The 17,415-nt window shown below is 39.0% G+C and overlaps 1 protein-coding gene across 8 annotated transcripts in view; it reads right to left on the reverse strand.

The window, feature by feature from the left end:
• The window catches only part of HEATR5A (HEAT repeat containing 5A), a 70,419-nt gene extending 53,010 nt beyond the window's left edge, over nucleotides 1-17,409 (reverse strand). For 6 of the 8 annotated variants that reach the window (XM_074585093.1, XM_074585094.1, XM_074585092.1 and 3 more), the window contains exons 1-4: nucleotides 17,270-17,409; nucleotides 7,406-7,489; nucleotides 5,768-6,044; nucleotides 4,488-4,699 (exon numbers count right to left, since the gene is read on the reverse strand). In XM_074585093.1, coding sequence (XP_074441194.1) covers nucleotides 4,488-4,699; nucleotides 5,768-5,893 — 338 coding nt within the window. In that variant the 5' untranslated portion in view covers nucleotides 5,894-6,044; nucleotides 7,406-7,489; nucleotides 17,270-17,409. Of the gene's footprint in view, nucleotides 1-4,487; nucleotides 4,700-5,767; nucleotides 6,045-7,405; nucleotides 7,490-17,269 lie in introns of those variants that run through there. The other 2 variants (XM_074585091.1, XM_074585095.1) reach the window with 2 other exon arrangements.
• Nucleotides 17,410-17,415: the final 6 nt, after the last annotated feature.

Consider the following 17,415-nt stretch of genomic DNA (forward strand, 5'->3'; position numbering starts at 1 on the left):
CACTTTGCTTTTGTATTGGCAGATCTATAACTAAACCAATGTATTTGATGAATACAAGGGGAAAAAAAAAAGAAATTATATCTTTAATCAGCTTTCAGCTCTTTGGCCAGACCTACTTAAATATGTAGTAACACTCTTCAGCGCCTCCTTCAACAAAACAACATTTTACTTATTCCCCAACCGAATTCAAGTTTCACGTAAAGAGTTTTAAAATCTCATACCAAACACATTCTTAATTAGAAAAATGCATTTAATATTAACAGTAATTCCCTAAATACCAAAATCCTATTTTTGTTAAAGCAACATTTTTCATTATTGCTTTTATCCAACTGAGTACACACCAACAGTTGGGATTTTAATTTTGTTCATGGTGTGGCTGGGCACAAAATTACAATTGCACCATCTTACTACTAAATTGATCGTTTGACGGTCACAGATACTCTCTTTAATTAGCTTCAAGACTAAATAATATGTATTTTACATCATAATCCAAAGAAGAAATATTTAACAAACATATGAAAAAAAAAAACCCCAAACCAGAACTACCTTTTCACATCATGGTATAACCTGCAAAGGCTCCTGCTGGCTGTACTGCCACGTACTAAGCCTTTGTTGACGAGTAACATATAGTCAACTAAAAATGAGAATGCAGCTTAAGTTTCTATAAAAGTTCAAAGAATAGGACTTAGGAAGCTCTTCTGACTGCCTTCTAGGATTGTATCATAACTCGTTGTCTTTTTTTTGTTCCCGCACAAATGTTTCTTCACTACAGTCCAAACTGTATTAACCATTGAATCACTTTATCTGTCAAATCACAAGCAACAGCCAGAAGTTTCCAAGGGAGCCTGTAGATTTGTACAAGTTTTGCAGGAAAAAAGCCTCTCTGCTTGTCTTTTTTCCTCCCTGGCAGCACACCTCCATTTTGAAATATGACTCTCTATATAAGACATTGAAATTGTTTCCTCTCAAATTTTGCCTTAAGAATTGTACTTGGAGAGACACCCACAAAAATGCAGAACTAAGATACTTAAAGATGTGGTAAAAACGCACTGACATTAGCTATGAAAGTTTGCTGCCCAGCCAAATGCTTTCAAAACGCTTACGGTTTAAAAAACAGCCCTAGTGGATATTTTAAAAGCTTTGTAATTTTAAGTAAAGTAACAAGCTATATTCAAACTACACGTCCTGTTTATCTGATATAGCATTCCATCATACTCAATTTAGTAGGAGATGAGCACCTAACTAAGGTTCTTTTTAAAATGCTTGCCTAAAACATTTCCATCTTCCACCTATATGAAAGAAGAAAAATGATAATTTATGACACAAGAGAACAATTCACTGGAAACTTTATTTAAAGGAGTTTCCAGGTGAAGCAACATATTGTGAACAATGATGGTGAAGCGTTGCTACCAGACAATGTGGGCATGTATGCTAAATAAGGACAGACAGCAAACAAACACAACGCTTTAATCAAGAAAAAAAAAAGGAAAAAAGCAGTCTTTCTTCACTGAACACCAAGTATTCCATATACTTGCAGCCCAAGATGAAAAATTTTACTCAAGTTCTGTAATGCCAATTATTCTTCTGTAACCTGTTGTCTCGGTGTCAGTGCTATGACAAATCCCTTTTCCAAACCTTTTTGTGAAATAAACCCTATTTTACTGCTACCTTTTTCTCCACTTCATCTCTTACTTCTCCTCACTACTGCTTACATACACAGCAGGATCGTGAACACTGCCACCTCTCTCTTTCTCCCCCTGCTACTCCTCTGCCTTCTGACTCTGGATATCTGCCATTTCTCTCTGTCTTTGCCATTTCTGCCTTACTGCCGATGGACTCCATAATCCCCCCTTCCTACTCCAACATCATTCCACTTACTCCAGTGTGGCATCTTGCAGCCCACGCAAGGAAGACCTGAGAGCACCCTCCCATACTACAACTCACCTCTAATGTTAATGCATCTCTCTGTTGAGAAGCCAGCAGTATAGCAGGAATTTACTTTGCAGGACTAAGAATCATAGACTCATAGAATGGTTCGGGTTGGAAGGGACCTTAAAGATCATCTAGTTCCAACCCCGTGCCATAGGCAGGGACACCTCCCACCAGACCAGGCTGCTCAAAGCCCCATCCAGCCTGGTCTTGAACACCTCCAGGGATGGGGCATCCACAGCTTCTTTGGGCAACCTGTTCCGGTGCCTCACCACCCTCACAGTAAAGAATTTCTTCCTAATATCTAAATATCCTAAATCTACCCCCTTCCAGTTTAAAACCATTACCCCTCGTCCTATTGCTACGCTCCCTCATAAAGAGTCCCTCCCCATCTCTCCTATAGGCCCCCTCCAGGTACTGGAAAGCTGCTATAAGGTCTCCCCGGAGCCTTCTCTTCTCCAGGCTGAACAACGCCAACTCTCTCAGCCTGTCTTCATAGGAGAGGTGCTCCAGCCCTTGGATCATCTTCGTGGTCCTCCTCTGGACTCACTCCAACAGGTCCGTGTCCTTCTTATGTTGGGGACTCCAAAGCTGGACACAATACTCCACGTGGGGTCTCACCAGAGTGGAGTAGAGGGGCAGAATCACCTTCCTCGACCTGCTGTCCATGCTTCTCTTGATGCGGACCAGGATATGGTTGGCTTTCTGGGCTGTGAGCACACATTGCTGGCTCATGTTGAGCTTCTCATCCACCAACACCCCATGAACCTTTACAGCAAACTTATCCTTAACTCAGAAGACTGCACAAGAGGTCAATTGCAACAAGAGGGAAACAAAAACATATTATGATATTGGAAAATACAACCATCTCCTCGCACAAACCTATTTTCAGGCAACTTCACTTAGGTTGTCAGAAACAGGATTAGCCTGTGAAACAAAGGAGGAAGACGGATTCTGCTCTGCTTTGTATACTGTATCATTAATGCACAATGATGTTTTACTATCTCTACCTTTAGTTTTCTTCACTATAGTGAAAGATGTGCATTGTTTCAGGAATTAAGGTTATTCATAATATTTCAACACCTTAAGATTTGGTTTCATATCCTGCAATAACAGTTCAGGCTTCTCTGTTCTGTTGGCTAGGCTTTACACCTTTAGTTACAAACATTTCAGATGTTTCTAACTAACTATATCCAGTTTCCCAGTTGAAGTGAGAAATTTACTTAATAGCTGTGTTTTGCACCTGGAGTTGTACTTCTCTGTTTTACTGCTCTACTCAGCAGTATATTACTTTCTCCTTGTTTTTCAAACACCTGCCCCCACATAACTCCATTACCTATTGCTGGTATTTTCTCTGGCCTGACTTTTAATTATCTGGCTGGAGATCACCAACTGTCTTCTACCCTTTCGGTTCCTGTTGCACACGTACAATATCTAATACTACCATATTCTTTGTTTTATTATCTATCCCGTGGTAGTGAACTCTGATGCATCACGTCAGGTAAATTTTTTTTTTTCCCTTTTATTAATGTTCAATAAGGTACTTAGGAAAAGCTTTCTTCCCCGTTTTTGTAACAAACAATGTTTGTTTGACTTGCTGTAAACCATGGTTTCTTCAATATGGCAATATCTATATTGCAAGCTGGTTTTGCCCCCTCACCGAACAAAACCAGAAAGCATAAACCAGCCTCAGTTTACCCTATTACCTTAAAGCATAGTATGGTCGTTATAGTTCTGAATTAGAGCAACAGTTTAGCATTCCTACATTGCTAAATGAATTAATTTAGCTTAGCTTTCAAATCACTCACGGCGTGTCTTTGAAGTGGATCCAGTAAATACTAGCTAGCTAGGTCAAATTTTCTTCTAACACATGCAACCGACACTGACTCCCATCAGCCACCAAATTGCCTCTGCCTTAAATGCTTCAAAAATAACGTGATTTTAAAGTGGTTTAATATGATTGATTTTATGTTATATTTACATGAATCCTAAGAAGAAACTTCGAAATAAGGAACAAAAATATATTTTAAGTTTATTTAACTTTCAAGGCCAATTTATATTTTAAGTACTGACCTGTCTTTTTTTTCCCCCCCAATGTGCAGCTGAACTTCTTGCTCAAAACTTTCCAGTAAAGACACAGAAAGGAATATATAAAATGCTACACAAGTACTTACACACTCATAATTCTGCCCTGAAGACAGCATATATTAAATGATTGAAATAAAATTGTTATAATATCTAGGAGGAAGGAAGCAATTTGAATTTGCTTTCAGATTTCAGATGAGTTCAGTTTCTCTTTGTAATACACGAGTCTAAAAATTCTAGAGATGTAATACCAAAGGAAAAAAAAATTACTTTTTACAGCTGGATACACCCACAATAATGCTACTAATCAGGGAGGCTCCCAAATTCTGTGTGTCATATGGTACAAAGCTTCTGCTGGACAAGGGGCAGAAATGAGGGAGCATACCCTCTCCTACATTAACTTCTCACTATGTAAATCTGTCTCTCGTGTTATTACTGGATTTGAAGTTTGGGGTTAAAAAAAAAATACTTACAGTTTCGTAGGCAGATAACTTGGTGAATCATCTTTACTCCGAATGAGTTCATTGCATTTGTCAATTGTTTGGTAAACAGAAAAAGTGTCTCCAGTGCTATAAAGTACAGCTAAATTCTTGGCAACAAGCCGTCTGGTAGGAGGTCCTGGTGAATTGTTTAATAAAGAAGTCAATTGTTCAACCAGTTTCTTTTGGTTTTCCCTTATATCAGCCTGGAAATAAAATCAGTAACCAGTTAAACTTCAGTTAAATTTAGAATTTGGTTAAAGATAATGAATGCTAATTCTCTTTACTTTTTGTTATTACCATTCTGACACTCTGACATTCTTAATTAAAGATGAGTGTTTTATTGCACCTTTCTACTTAAAGAAAAGCCATCTCAAATATGTGAATATTTTATTCTTATAAAAAAAAAATCACATTTTTCAGAGCATAATTCTTTCTAGTAGCATTTCAGGAGTATTTTCCCTATGTCACTTGAATAGTTATAACTTTCTAAAACAAAATTCTCATTTCTTGCTTCTTTTATGCATGCTTTAAAATAAAACAATTCATAGAAATATAGTAATTTCAGTAGCAAAGAACTTCAGCACAGTTTCAAGAAGTTGAGCATTAGAAAGAACTTCCCTGAAAATAATAATCTATTTTAGTCTTATCTTAATTTTTTTAAACGTTCTTTAAAAAAATGTAAATAAAGAGCCTGGCACTGCATTTCATTTACGTATTTTAACACAAATAACATAACTCTTAATAGCATTACCTAGGTTGGTTTACTGTTAAATATCCATATATGCTACTTAATATACGCTAACTGATGAACCAAACAATTGGACAGTTGTCTGGAAACAGATCTTTTATCATTTGATCAGGAAAATAAAAAACAAGAGAGAAAGATGTTACATTCTTGCTTGCTGGAGAACTACAAAATAATTGTGCCATGCTAGAGGGAAGCATGACTGCTGCTCTTCATCACAGGGCTGCAAAATCTTACAGTAATAATCTGAGTTTAAAAAAAAAAATATTAAAAAAATTCACTTCACGCTTATTTCTCAAATTCCTTTCATTGGACAAGTGGCTCTATCACTTGAAGGGCTGTAACCAAAAACTTGTAACATTTAGAAAGTTACTGGTAACACTGAACATACTTTCATTGTGTGTATGTAAAAGCCATGATGCAAATGAAATTGAATACCGCTCTTTGTTTTTAAAGAAAATAACAAAAAAGACAGAGAGAAATAGCTCTATACTGTGCTTTTCTTCTCAAGTCTCATTATACTTACTCTGCTAGTCACTGGTAAAAGTTTTTCCAAAAACTGTAACCATTCAAAAATGAACTCTGCTTTTTGAAATCCACCAAGCTGGTTATACGCTTCTTCGTTCAGTAGTAAACTGTGAGCTAACTCCATTCCTTGAAATTTTCCTCAAACACCGTGGAATGAAAAAAAAAAACAAAACAGCAAAAACCAAACCAAAACCCACAAACTACCACAAGCTGTGTTAATCAATCAGATTTTCTTCCCCATTAATACGTGGTGACTGAATCAGAAGTTTAAACACCTAAACAGAATAAGAAAAAAATTACTAGAGTCAGCAATCATATTATATTTATGCTTGGCTTATTAAAACTAAACTTTCAAAGGAAAACTTAAAATTGGAAAGAAAAAAAAGATTACAGTAGTTTTATTTAGGGGGCTTTAGTAATACTTAATGGTTTTGGAAATGAGATAATGTTATTGATGTAATATACAAATTAAAATTAAATAAACTTCAGAAAAATCAGAGTAGTTCTCACTGAACGACTATCTTTTCTTCATCTTATTTTGCATGAAGTGAGGTTTACTAGTACTTAATCACGTATATACCTGAAAATAATGATCAACTGGCCCCAAATATAATGACTTTTGTGCTCTAGAATTAAGTGCAGCAATAGCAGTAACCTACATCTAGCAAACTCATATTATTTATATTCACAAATAGAGATGCTAACACTTTAAGTATTCTCAATGCCAAGCAAGGCATAAAATAAAAACAGACCTCCATTGCTGAACAAACCTCTACTGCTGCCTTTTTTCAAAAAAACCCCACACCTGAAAAAAGGATGGTTTCAGAAACTCAAAGTTCAAAAGAAATTATATTTTATTTATGTGTCTCAAACTATTTTGTGAATTTCCACATTGTTGACAGGCATAACTAGAAGAAAGCCAAGATGAAAAATACTTCCAGTGTTATTTTTCCCCCCCTACTATTTAAATACCATATAGCCTCAAACTACAAAATATAATATTGCGTAGGATTTGCAAACAAAAATAGTCAAGGAGATTCCGGTAAAATGGCAACTGCATTTTAAACTCCCAAACAAATTATCCTTTCCAGAGGTCACTGAGACTGCTGAACACACATTTTTTTCCTATGCAGTAACAATATTATAGTGTAAAATGATCCATCAAACAGTAAATGGGCAATACAAAGCAGTGGTAAATAATTCACTACTTGGGTTGTCATCAAATGCACAGCAGAAGGTTACCTTTACTACTTTCTGCACATTTTTTATGTAAAATTTACTCACAAAGGAAATTAGTCATATCTAATTTACTATAACGAACTGTCACTTCAAATTCACCTGAAATATCAGGCAGCTTGACAAGGCATCACATTATAAAATGACAATCAGGACATTACCTAAGTAAGATACCTAAGTACATCTATATATATTTCATCTGCCTAGGTACATAGAGATGTTCACAATCAGGAAATTACATGTCACAAACCCTCCTTTTTACCTCACCCGAGGCCTGTCCCGATGTCGAGTATATCTAAGTCACCTACAGCCACAGCAACTGATTCAACTTACATACAGAGCTGAGGATTACAACTCACAGCTGTTGTCCCCAACTGAAAAAACATCACAGATCACTTACCCAGCAGATAATTTCTCCTCATTGTAAAAACTGTCTCTCTGCTGCTCCAGGTTCTTGGATAAAGGATGTCAAGAGCTCAATTTTCTAGAGAAAGAGTTAACACAAAAATCACCTTTTAAAAAGCACATGAAATACAAGTGTCTGTTCTACAAAAAAAAAAAACAAACCACCCCAAACCCCCAAGAATTCCAAAGGCTTGCATACTGACAATTTTTATTAGTTATTAACTAATAAAAGCTCACCAAAAGGCACTGAACTGGAATTCCATAAATATTACTACCTGTTTATATGTTGCATTTGAAATGGGCAGACCCATCGTATTCACCATAAAAATTGATTCATTTAACCACCTTTCTCATTTGTTTTGTTAACTTAGATTAACTTTAAAACAAACAAACAAAAGCAAGCTCAAACAGCATAATACCACAATTATTTTCTAGAAAGATGATTTCAGTGCCTTCATCAGACCTACATTACTTCAATATATCTCAAAAAGCATAGGTGGAAAATATTTATTGTATTAATCTGGAATGCTACCATGAATGACCACGTCCTTATTATTGTCATAAACAATACAACAGCACGCATGTATAAATGAACAACCAGCGAAACTGGCAAAGGTGACTCAACTGCTCTGAAATATTCATGTACAATACTATGGATACAAAAAGACATGAGGATTATCAATCCATTTTCTTAGCTCCCAGATACAATATTAATATTAGAATCAAGGGGCAAAAACATTTCCCTTTAAATGTCATTCAACTTGAACTTAGTCTGGCGGGACATGAAATACAGGTTTCATGCTACTTTAAATGCAATCGTTTTTCAATCAGTCTTTCAAAGAATGAAGTTGAGAACAAATTAAAAGTACATGTAGATTTCAAAGTAATCTAAACTTCTTTCAGCCTGGGGAACTAGGGTTCAGCCTGGCGAAGAGAAGGCTCAGGGGCACCTAACAGTAGCCGTCACAAGGGAAGACTACCAAGAAGACAAAGACAGGTTCTTTACTGAAGTGTACAGAAAGGAATAATGCCAGAAGTATCATAAATTGAAATGGGGAAGGTTCCAGTTGGATAGAAGAATAAAAGATTTTCACTGTAAGGATTACCAGCCACTGAGATGGATGCTTAGAGGCTGTAGAACACTCTCAAGGGTTTCTAAGACTGAACTGGACAAAACTCGTAAGCTGCCTGGTCTGAACTCAGAGAGCTAAAGGTTGGACAAAAAGACATCCCAGAACCCCTTCCATTCTGGATGGGTCTACATTTTGTACATTTTGTCAACTATCCTGCCCACAACTCACACTGCCAACATATACCCCTCTGTTAATGTTAGTCAAAGATAAAACTTTATGCTTTTCCATTGAAGTTATTATTGTAACATGTTTCTATATGTGACACTTCCACCATATATGGACATATTTGTAAAAATCAACTGGAAGTACTTTTTTTTGTTGGTTTTTTTTGGTTTTTTTTTCAGGATTTGCATAGTCTAAATTAAAAAAGAAAAGTGTTATGGTGTAGTTGCTGATCTTTATAAGGAACAACTGCTACCATGGCTAGAAACGCTAGCGTTTCTCAGAGGAAAGACTCTATCAGTTCTGAATTACAGAGGCTGATTGTTCATTATGCAAGATTTAGTTTTGTAGAAACTGAGAACTAGACACCCAGCAAAAAAAAAAAAAGTCACAGACCTGATCTTTCCAGTGCTGGACAACAAGCAAACCTTGGGTCCACGAAGCTATGTACAAAACAGCATACTCGCCATCCTATCAAAAAAGCCTTTACCCCTAACACCTACTGAGACGTCCTGTAATGAGTTTTAAGTCTGCACACCAGAGATTCTTATGAAGCTTCAAAAATAATAATATAAAAAGGGCACAGGCATACAACTTTGTGAGAACATAGGGAATCAAGCTTTTACTGCAGCACATTGGTTTTGCAGTCAGATTGGAGAACACACAAACAGCGCGGTGCTTACAAGGCTACGCAAAACAGAACACAAGCACCGAGTGTGGGGACGAGCTGGGTTTGATTAATATTCAAGGCATTCTCGTTATGCATGCGGATGTTCCTAGGCAATTTCTAAGTGCAGAGGGAAACATCAAGCCTAAACACGTACACTCCAGACACAGGTGCAACTCTGTGCTAGGTCGAGGCATGGCACAGCCACGTGGTGGGCTAGGCAAGCACCACGAAGGACTGAATGTTATGCCAGCCATGGCAGGTATTACAGTTTCTTGAACATCCTCACACACTAGTAAATCAACGCAAGTACAAGCTAAGCACATAAAGATGCATCTACATTTACATGAAACCCATGTTTAAAAGCCCTGAATTATTTGAAAGTCCCTTTCCCCTGGCGTTATGATTTTGATCCTTCTCAATCTGGAAAAATAGATGTGAAATTTCATTGGATGGGACACATACTATGCCATCAACAAAAAAGAAAAGGCACACATGGCTGGTGAAAAAATCTGAATTTTCTAGCTAGCATGATGCACCATCCTTTTGGCTTTGTCTTTAGATAACTGAAGTAATTACAAGATTTACTTTCCCATCAGTGCTACAGCAGCAGATCAATCAAAAATCCCTCTTTTTTTCCTATAAGGTAAGTTTATTTTACATTTATACTATCCTACAAAACTGTCACAAAGATTTATTGGACAGGCAGAAGTTGTTCTTATGTATTACTGATGAAAAATTTTTCATTTGCCAACTGCCAATTTGGCAAGCAGGATTGTTCGAGACTGATCAGAAAAGAGCTCAGAAAAGCTCTTAGAACAAGCATTAGATGAAATGCTGCCCTGTAAATTGAAAGGAATATAGGGTGAATCAAGCATTAAAAGGCAAGAGCAATTGAGTTTCTAAAGTTCCTGAAAACCACAAAGAGGAAAAAAAAGGGACTTTTAGTATTTTAAAAAAAACAAAAAACAAAAAACAAAAAAACAAAAAAAACACAGAGAAAGGTGACTGAACCAGGGTAATAGCTGCCGATCTGAATAGCTGCCTTTAGTAACTGGCTTTAAAACATGAGAACTAACAGATCATCCATGACACAGTTATAACAGAGACAAAAAATCAAATAGATCTATTTTGTGTATCAAGTTGGTTTCGAGATGACTGATCTCGTCAGGCTTTAAAAGCTGAGGGAAGCATTCCACAGACTGGTGTATTTCTTTCACATGGAAGTCTAAGACAAAAATTAATACACAACAAATCAAAAGCTATGAACAATAGTGGCAACTTAATGAATTTTACTTTTCCCCTTCCTTCCATCCCATGGCATATTTTGTCTCTGCATAAAAAAAAAAAAAAAAGAGTAATCTGCAATAAAGTAGACTCTTAACTGATCTCTCATTCAAGGAAGATCAACACATGACTAATGGAAACTACCACACAGATCAAGTATGTACTTAACGAATGTATTTTCTTTTAAGATTTCTCATATTTCATCAATCTCTCATTGCTCCAGCAGTTTGTCTCCCTTTGCTAGGAACAAGTGCTGCTCAAGGAGAAATCAAATCAACCTGAGCTCTCTGAGCATGATACTCAGACAAGGATCTAGTGTACAATCTAGATGAGGATCTAGGTCCTTCACATGTACTATGTAGTGAAGCAAATACAGCGCTGTTTAACTTATCTTAATAAGAATTATTTATATTTTCTAATTTCAGAAGTATTAAAATAATTCTGCATTAAATCTGATACGAAGCATAAAGATAATAAACCTGTAGATTCAATTTTGTACCAGAGACTAGTCTAGCAGAGAAGTAAAAAGGACGTTATACTTCTAAGAAATGATCACTGTTACTCGTTGCCAGTAACGAGTAATAGTAAAAAAATGAGTAATGAGTAATAGCAATGAGTAAGATAAAACAATGACCAGCAATAATTACCAGTGTTTTCATAACAGCTGCCATTGGGCTGACTACACAATCAATACCATAATCATCGCACCACTGAAAAACAGAGCTGAAGCACATTCATTAGCTTCATTGCATCACAGTGGTATTTTAACTAACTTCAAATTAATGTTTTTTTCCTCAGGAGGCAAGATTTATTTTCATCTATCTAACAAGCGACCCAATACAGTTAAGAGAAAGCCTTCCAGCCTGACACGTTTAGTTCTGGTCGGTAACAGTTCAGATCAATGTTACTCCTGCAGCACTGTTTTAAAAGTTTAATGGGATGATCGTTACACCCATGCATCTGAGCTGACCGCGTGGCAAGAAGATCGATGCTCAAGCCTGCGTCAAGCCCTTGCACATACCTGCTTCGAGCCTCTCCCAAACATCAAGAGAACTCCTGCCCAGCTCCCTCAGGCTTACTTCTGACAGGACAAACCGAGGATGATGCTCTTTTTGCCAGCTGGGCTGAAAAACCACCTTAAAGCACCGGCCAAATTCAGCTATTAATGAATGAAACATGGACCAAAGTCCAATAGCTACAGTGTGTCGTTTACGTGAGTAGGCAAACATAAGGAGGCAGGGAGGGCTGGAGAAGGCAAAACGCCCAGGATCAAACTCCCGGCAACTCCCAACAGGAGATCTGATTGCCCAGGGAACAAAGGATTGAGTTATCTTCAGGTGTAACTTAGCTAGAATTTATAGCACGCATAGAAATAATCTAATTTAAATAAACTACAATGATAGAATCTCAAAAATTTTGTAAGAAATAAATTCTGATTATTTCAGCGCCAAGAACTAAAATCCCAGCTTAGATGAGCTTGGAGTTTAGACACTGGAAATACTACTGGAGTGGGAACATTCAATATCTAGATAAAGGTATTTATTATTACTCAAAGGACAGATCAGCCTTTGTTTACTTATTGACTCCTACAAACTATTACCAACTAGCACACAGAAGCAAAGCCTGCCTCAAAATTGTCAATAAGAGGAGGCAAAGCAAAATAAAAGCATCAGTGTAAGTCCATCAGTACCGCAATACCTTTGTGTGGCAGGATGCTCAGCGTTCAGCCAACTCGCGCCTTTTCTCTAATACATACAGAAGCCTTAAATACTTGGCTCCACAGAGCCACGTGAAGCAATGGCAGGTAACTGCCAGTCTCCACATAACGTGGACCCCTCTGCGCACATTTTATGTTCAGCACTGCTGAACATCACTCTTGGCCTCTCATTCAACTGAAAAAAAGCTGTGAATTTCACGTGCCCTTTCACTGCTTTCTTGCACGTAGCTTCAAAGAAAACATAGCAGCAAATTTGGGGCATTTCAGCACCAAGACACCAAGAGAAGGAGGAAGAGGAGAGAGAAGGAAAAAAAAAAAAAACAAACCAGAAAAAAAAAAAAGAAGAGAAAAAGAAAAAGTTAACTCCCCTGAAGACTGACTGTTTCTTCAGTGGAAGTATTGGTATGCTGAATTGATTAAACCCTTGACGAGGAGGACTATGAAGAGGTTATGAAAGCAGAGCCTGGTCTTTCAATGCACACACACACACGCGCTCTTCAATTTATCAGTGATCAGTCTCATCAATTTGGACCAAATTACTCCTTGGCATCAGACTTGATTGCCTTTCATCCAAAATTAATATACTGTAATAAGAATGCCAGGTATTTTGCAGTGTTATGTTATATTGGTCAGCAGTGGGGAAATTGGGAGCCAAGCATGGAGAAGATGGGACTAACAGTGATGTTGTTCAACAGCAGCTTGCAAGAACAAGCCACAAGGGAAAGTCATCACAAGACCACAACCCAGAGCACACGGAAAAAGAATAACAGGCTGCGGAGAAGAAGGTCCAAGATTTTAAGGCTTTTAAATCAAGCAGAACCGTAAGTCTTAATATCAAATTTTAGGTGCACTGGCATGTGAAAAACGCAGCAGATAGTAAATCTCGTGGTTGAGTACTCATATGTTTTATTGCATATTCTGTGCTATGAAGGGATAACAGATCAAGCTGTCTTCCTTTTTAAATAAAAAAACGTACATGCTTGCATCACATGCTCATCCCAAACAGCAAAAAGCAATAAAGAATCTGCTTGACTAAGAGCAACAACAAGTAGCAGATTATGACACAACCATCCATTTCCTCTAATTACCGCTGGAGATTTCAGACTAGGGCAACTTCCACTTAATGTTATATTTTTTGTGTGCAATTATTCAGCTTAGAAGCATGATTCTGAAATCATAGATGTTGAAACAAGACCCCTTTCTTTCAGGCTCTCTGCTTAACAGTCTTCTGGATGAAGCAATTTGCCCCAGGAAAACTGCGCATCTTTTCTATCACTGAAAATTTGGTAGCATTTACTCGGGTACTTGTTAAAAGATGTAATCCAAGTGCATCCTTCATATATTGCACCTTCCATGTAGGTCTTGCCTATGTGTTCACATAGCATTTCACGCTGTGCTAAAGAACAAATTCCCATGCAGCCCAAACAGAATTGTTGCTGGTTTCTCAGCTACTTCCATCTGTGTTGCAAAACAAAAGGGCTGTATTTTGATGTTTTGTGAACAATGATGCTCATACAAAGTACTTGTTTACTCCCACAGGAACAGTTCCAAATGACTGGTTTTCCTAGCAAAGTGCTTATCAAACATTATTGATTTCCAAGTTTCAGAAGAACCGCCCTGTATCTGAAAAAGCAGCAAAGCTTAAAAGCAACAAAGATCTAAGTGAAATCTATCAGAAACCTTGTTCTGGGCTTGCTGGTTTAAAAAATATTCACACAAGGAATGTGACCACCCACAACCCTCATACATAACGGTGACATTGATACGAACTACAACACAATATACATTTGCTGAAGTGTGAAAGAAATGACAAGACAATGTCTTCTTGGAATGCTGAATGATTTCTGTGAAGTTTTGAGGACAAAGCTTGACATAACTAGAGAAAAAAATACCCTGAAAAACGCGCCTGGAAACACAATAGCTGTTTTAGCAATGCAAAGCATTCAAGATATTTTTAAAAACTCAGATTTTGGAGGACATTCATTCATCGTGTTAAGAAGTACACATACTTTGCTTTCATGTTTCTTATCATCACTTTAATCTTTGTCGCCACACGAGAAGAACTATTCCAGGAAACCAAGAATCAGCTACGTTCAGTTATCGAGAGAGAGAAACCAGCCACTTCCTGAGCTCCACAGCAGGCACTACTGGTACACTCTGTCCCCCCTAGCACCCACAACTCTTGAATATTAGCTATATTAATTTCTGCAAGTTTCAGTCAAAAGATAAACTTGTCTCCATTACAGGGACCTCAGAACTTTATCTTATTTACAAGCAACTTGGCAAACTGCATTAAAACAATTAAGCTACGCTTCTAAAAGTTAGAAAAACAGTATCATACCTGGAAGACTGATTCTGACAAAGTGAGTTTTAAAGATTCCCCCACCACCACCCCCAAATTTGACTAACTAAACTTCAAAAAGCAATAGCTAGCTTCAGTCTGAATAAAAATGCATAAAATGCTTTGGTTTTATTTCTTTGCAGGTTTGAAAGCTGATGTGATAGCAAGGCATAAAAGTCACAGGAGTGTAAACATCCACCTAAATCCTAACAATGATTTCAAAATATGTCTGAACATAGCTTTATTCCTGACGATGTTGTAGACAATATTGTTTACCTAATATAGACAAAATATAGCAAACTGAGTATTTTGACCGGGTTTTTTTGGTCACAATGATAGGAGTTCCATGAAATTAAGTCCTTTGTTAAAATGTTAAATTGACTTACAGCAGGTGATACATATGCATATGGATAATTGAAAGCGCAGCATGTTAGCTACCAATTTGCCATTAAGGTAAATGCTGAATCCAGTCTAGTTTAGCATTAAATTAAACCACGGGAAATTTTTGCTTAACACATCCTGAAATCCTGGAAAAGTATACTTATTTTTCCTCAAAAACATTATAGCTATCATAGTACTAGCTTAACTAGTACTATGACTAGACTTCAACTACACTGAAACGTGCCAACACAGAAATTCAGCAGCAGCAGAAGCCCTCACAGGTGCAGGCTCTGCAGGAGGCTTGTTTGGCAGATCAGAGACCACTATCCGGGCATAAATCACTGACATACCTCACTGAGATGGTTGATTCTCTGGATATTTTAAATGGCTGTTCCTCAAAGAAAACTCCAAACCAGCTCAACAAAATGTAACTGCATAGAGATTTCATGGTTTTTTTGGTTTGTCATGAAGATGTAGATGCACTTCATGTCTTTTTAAGGTTCTGCTTCCTTATAAACAGTAAAAACTCTAACAGTAAAAACTGAATAGAACAAACATCCCACAATCTGAAAATGCTTTTGTAAGAAGGTGTTTCTAACCTCCTGCCTCATTAGGATGTTCTGCATTTTAAAACAGAGATCATTCTGCATTGATTAACAAAGGTTTTGATACCTTGGGATACAACATCATGAACTACTCAGTAACTCAGATATTTTACTGACAATAAAACCAATCTTCTCTTCAAGAATCAAGCACAAGTTTTCAATATATCGCCAGACTTAGTGTAACATTAAACTGGTTTCCTCCCTCCCCCACCTCTTTTTCATTGTGCCAAACCATCAGGAAATAGAAAAGAAACCCAAACTTCATTCAGCACACAACCAGAAGTAATCTATCTTCTAGGTCTCAATTGTTATTTCATACTTGAGTTGAGAATATTACATACCACGTAGCAAAACACCAAAACATACAACATGGCTTGACTATTTCTGAAGACAGGGAAAATATTTCTGGCATGGGAAACTAAAATAAAAGCTTAGTACAATTCACGGTTACAACTATAAATACTTAATACTACTAAATCAAAACCCAAACTTAAAAAAACACTACCAATAATGAATCCAAAGCTCCAGAAATATCAGATTTCATATATAGAAGCACAAAGCTGGACTCGCCTTTACTAATCCGTCTTCCTCTTATCACACTCCCACCCATATCTCAATAAACTTTACTCTTATTTCAACTAAACTTAGAATGTTTACTACTCTTTCTCTCATTCCAAAATGTCAACGCTAATGCAACTTTATGGGTTTTACATCCCTGTACAAAGTTTTTACCGGGTACACGGTGTAGACTTGCTCATTGTCCTACTGGACAGCCACGAACTCAAACTGCAAAAGCCCGCAATAACAGTTCTGTATAGCAGAACGTCCAACGCCGCTACCCTTCCTTACCCCCCAAAATATCCTTAATTAAAAAGATGCATAATAAGATACAAAAACAGCCCCCCAAATGCAAATGAATGCCAAACCCGTCCCCGCAGCCCCAGGCTCGGTATCTACTCGCACCAGGCAAACGTCCATCTCGCTTGCCCCGCCGCCGCTTACCCCACAGCCGGGCGGGAGCGGGGACGGGGTCGCCCTCCCGCCCCTCACCGTGACATCCAGGCGGGCAGACTCGGACGGCACCACGCGTGCGGCCGGCTTGCCTCGCCCCCACCACGGGAAGACCCTCCACTGCTCCCCTCAGGGGAGTGACAGAGACCTGTCCCGCCAGGCCGGGGGTCGGGACGGGACGGGGCGAGCGGTGCTGCGGGAGCCCGGGAGCCGCCCGGGCTCTGCCTCATTCACCCAGCCAGGCAGCCAGCCGGCTCCGGGGGTGATTGAGCACTTTCCAGGCACAGGCCTCGGGCCGCCCCCGCCCCTCAGCGAGCTGCCCGGCTCCCCTCGGCCCTTACACCCGCCTTCACACAACCCCTCACCCCGCACCGAACCCGGGCACGCCCTCCCGCCGGCGGCGGGGGGCCGGCACCCCGCTGCTTTAGGGTCATCCCCGCCCTCCCGTGCCCCCCTCCGGGCCTTCGCGCCCGCGCCCCTTCCCTCGCCCTCTCGGACGTCCGCACCCTGGCGCTTGGCGGGGCAGGACCGGCGCCCTCCACCCGCCCGCGGTACCTGCCCTGCGCTGCGCGGCGCGGCTCGTCCCGCCGCAAGGCTCCCGCGCCGCTCTGCGGGGCGGCGGCGCTGCGGGGCTCGGCTCCGTCCGTCCGCCCGCCCTCCTCCGGCGCGGGGGGGCGGCGGGGGCCTGCGGCCGGGCCGCC

Source organism: Larus michahellis, chromosome 4, assembly GCF_964199755.1.
Source record: "Larus michahellis chromosome 4, bLarMic1.1, whole genome shotgun sequence".
Taxonomy (NCBI): domain Eukaryota; kingdom Metazoa; phylum Chordata; class Aves; order Charadriiformes; family Laridae; genus Larus; species Larus michahellis.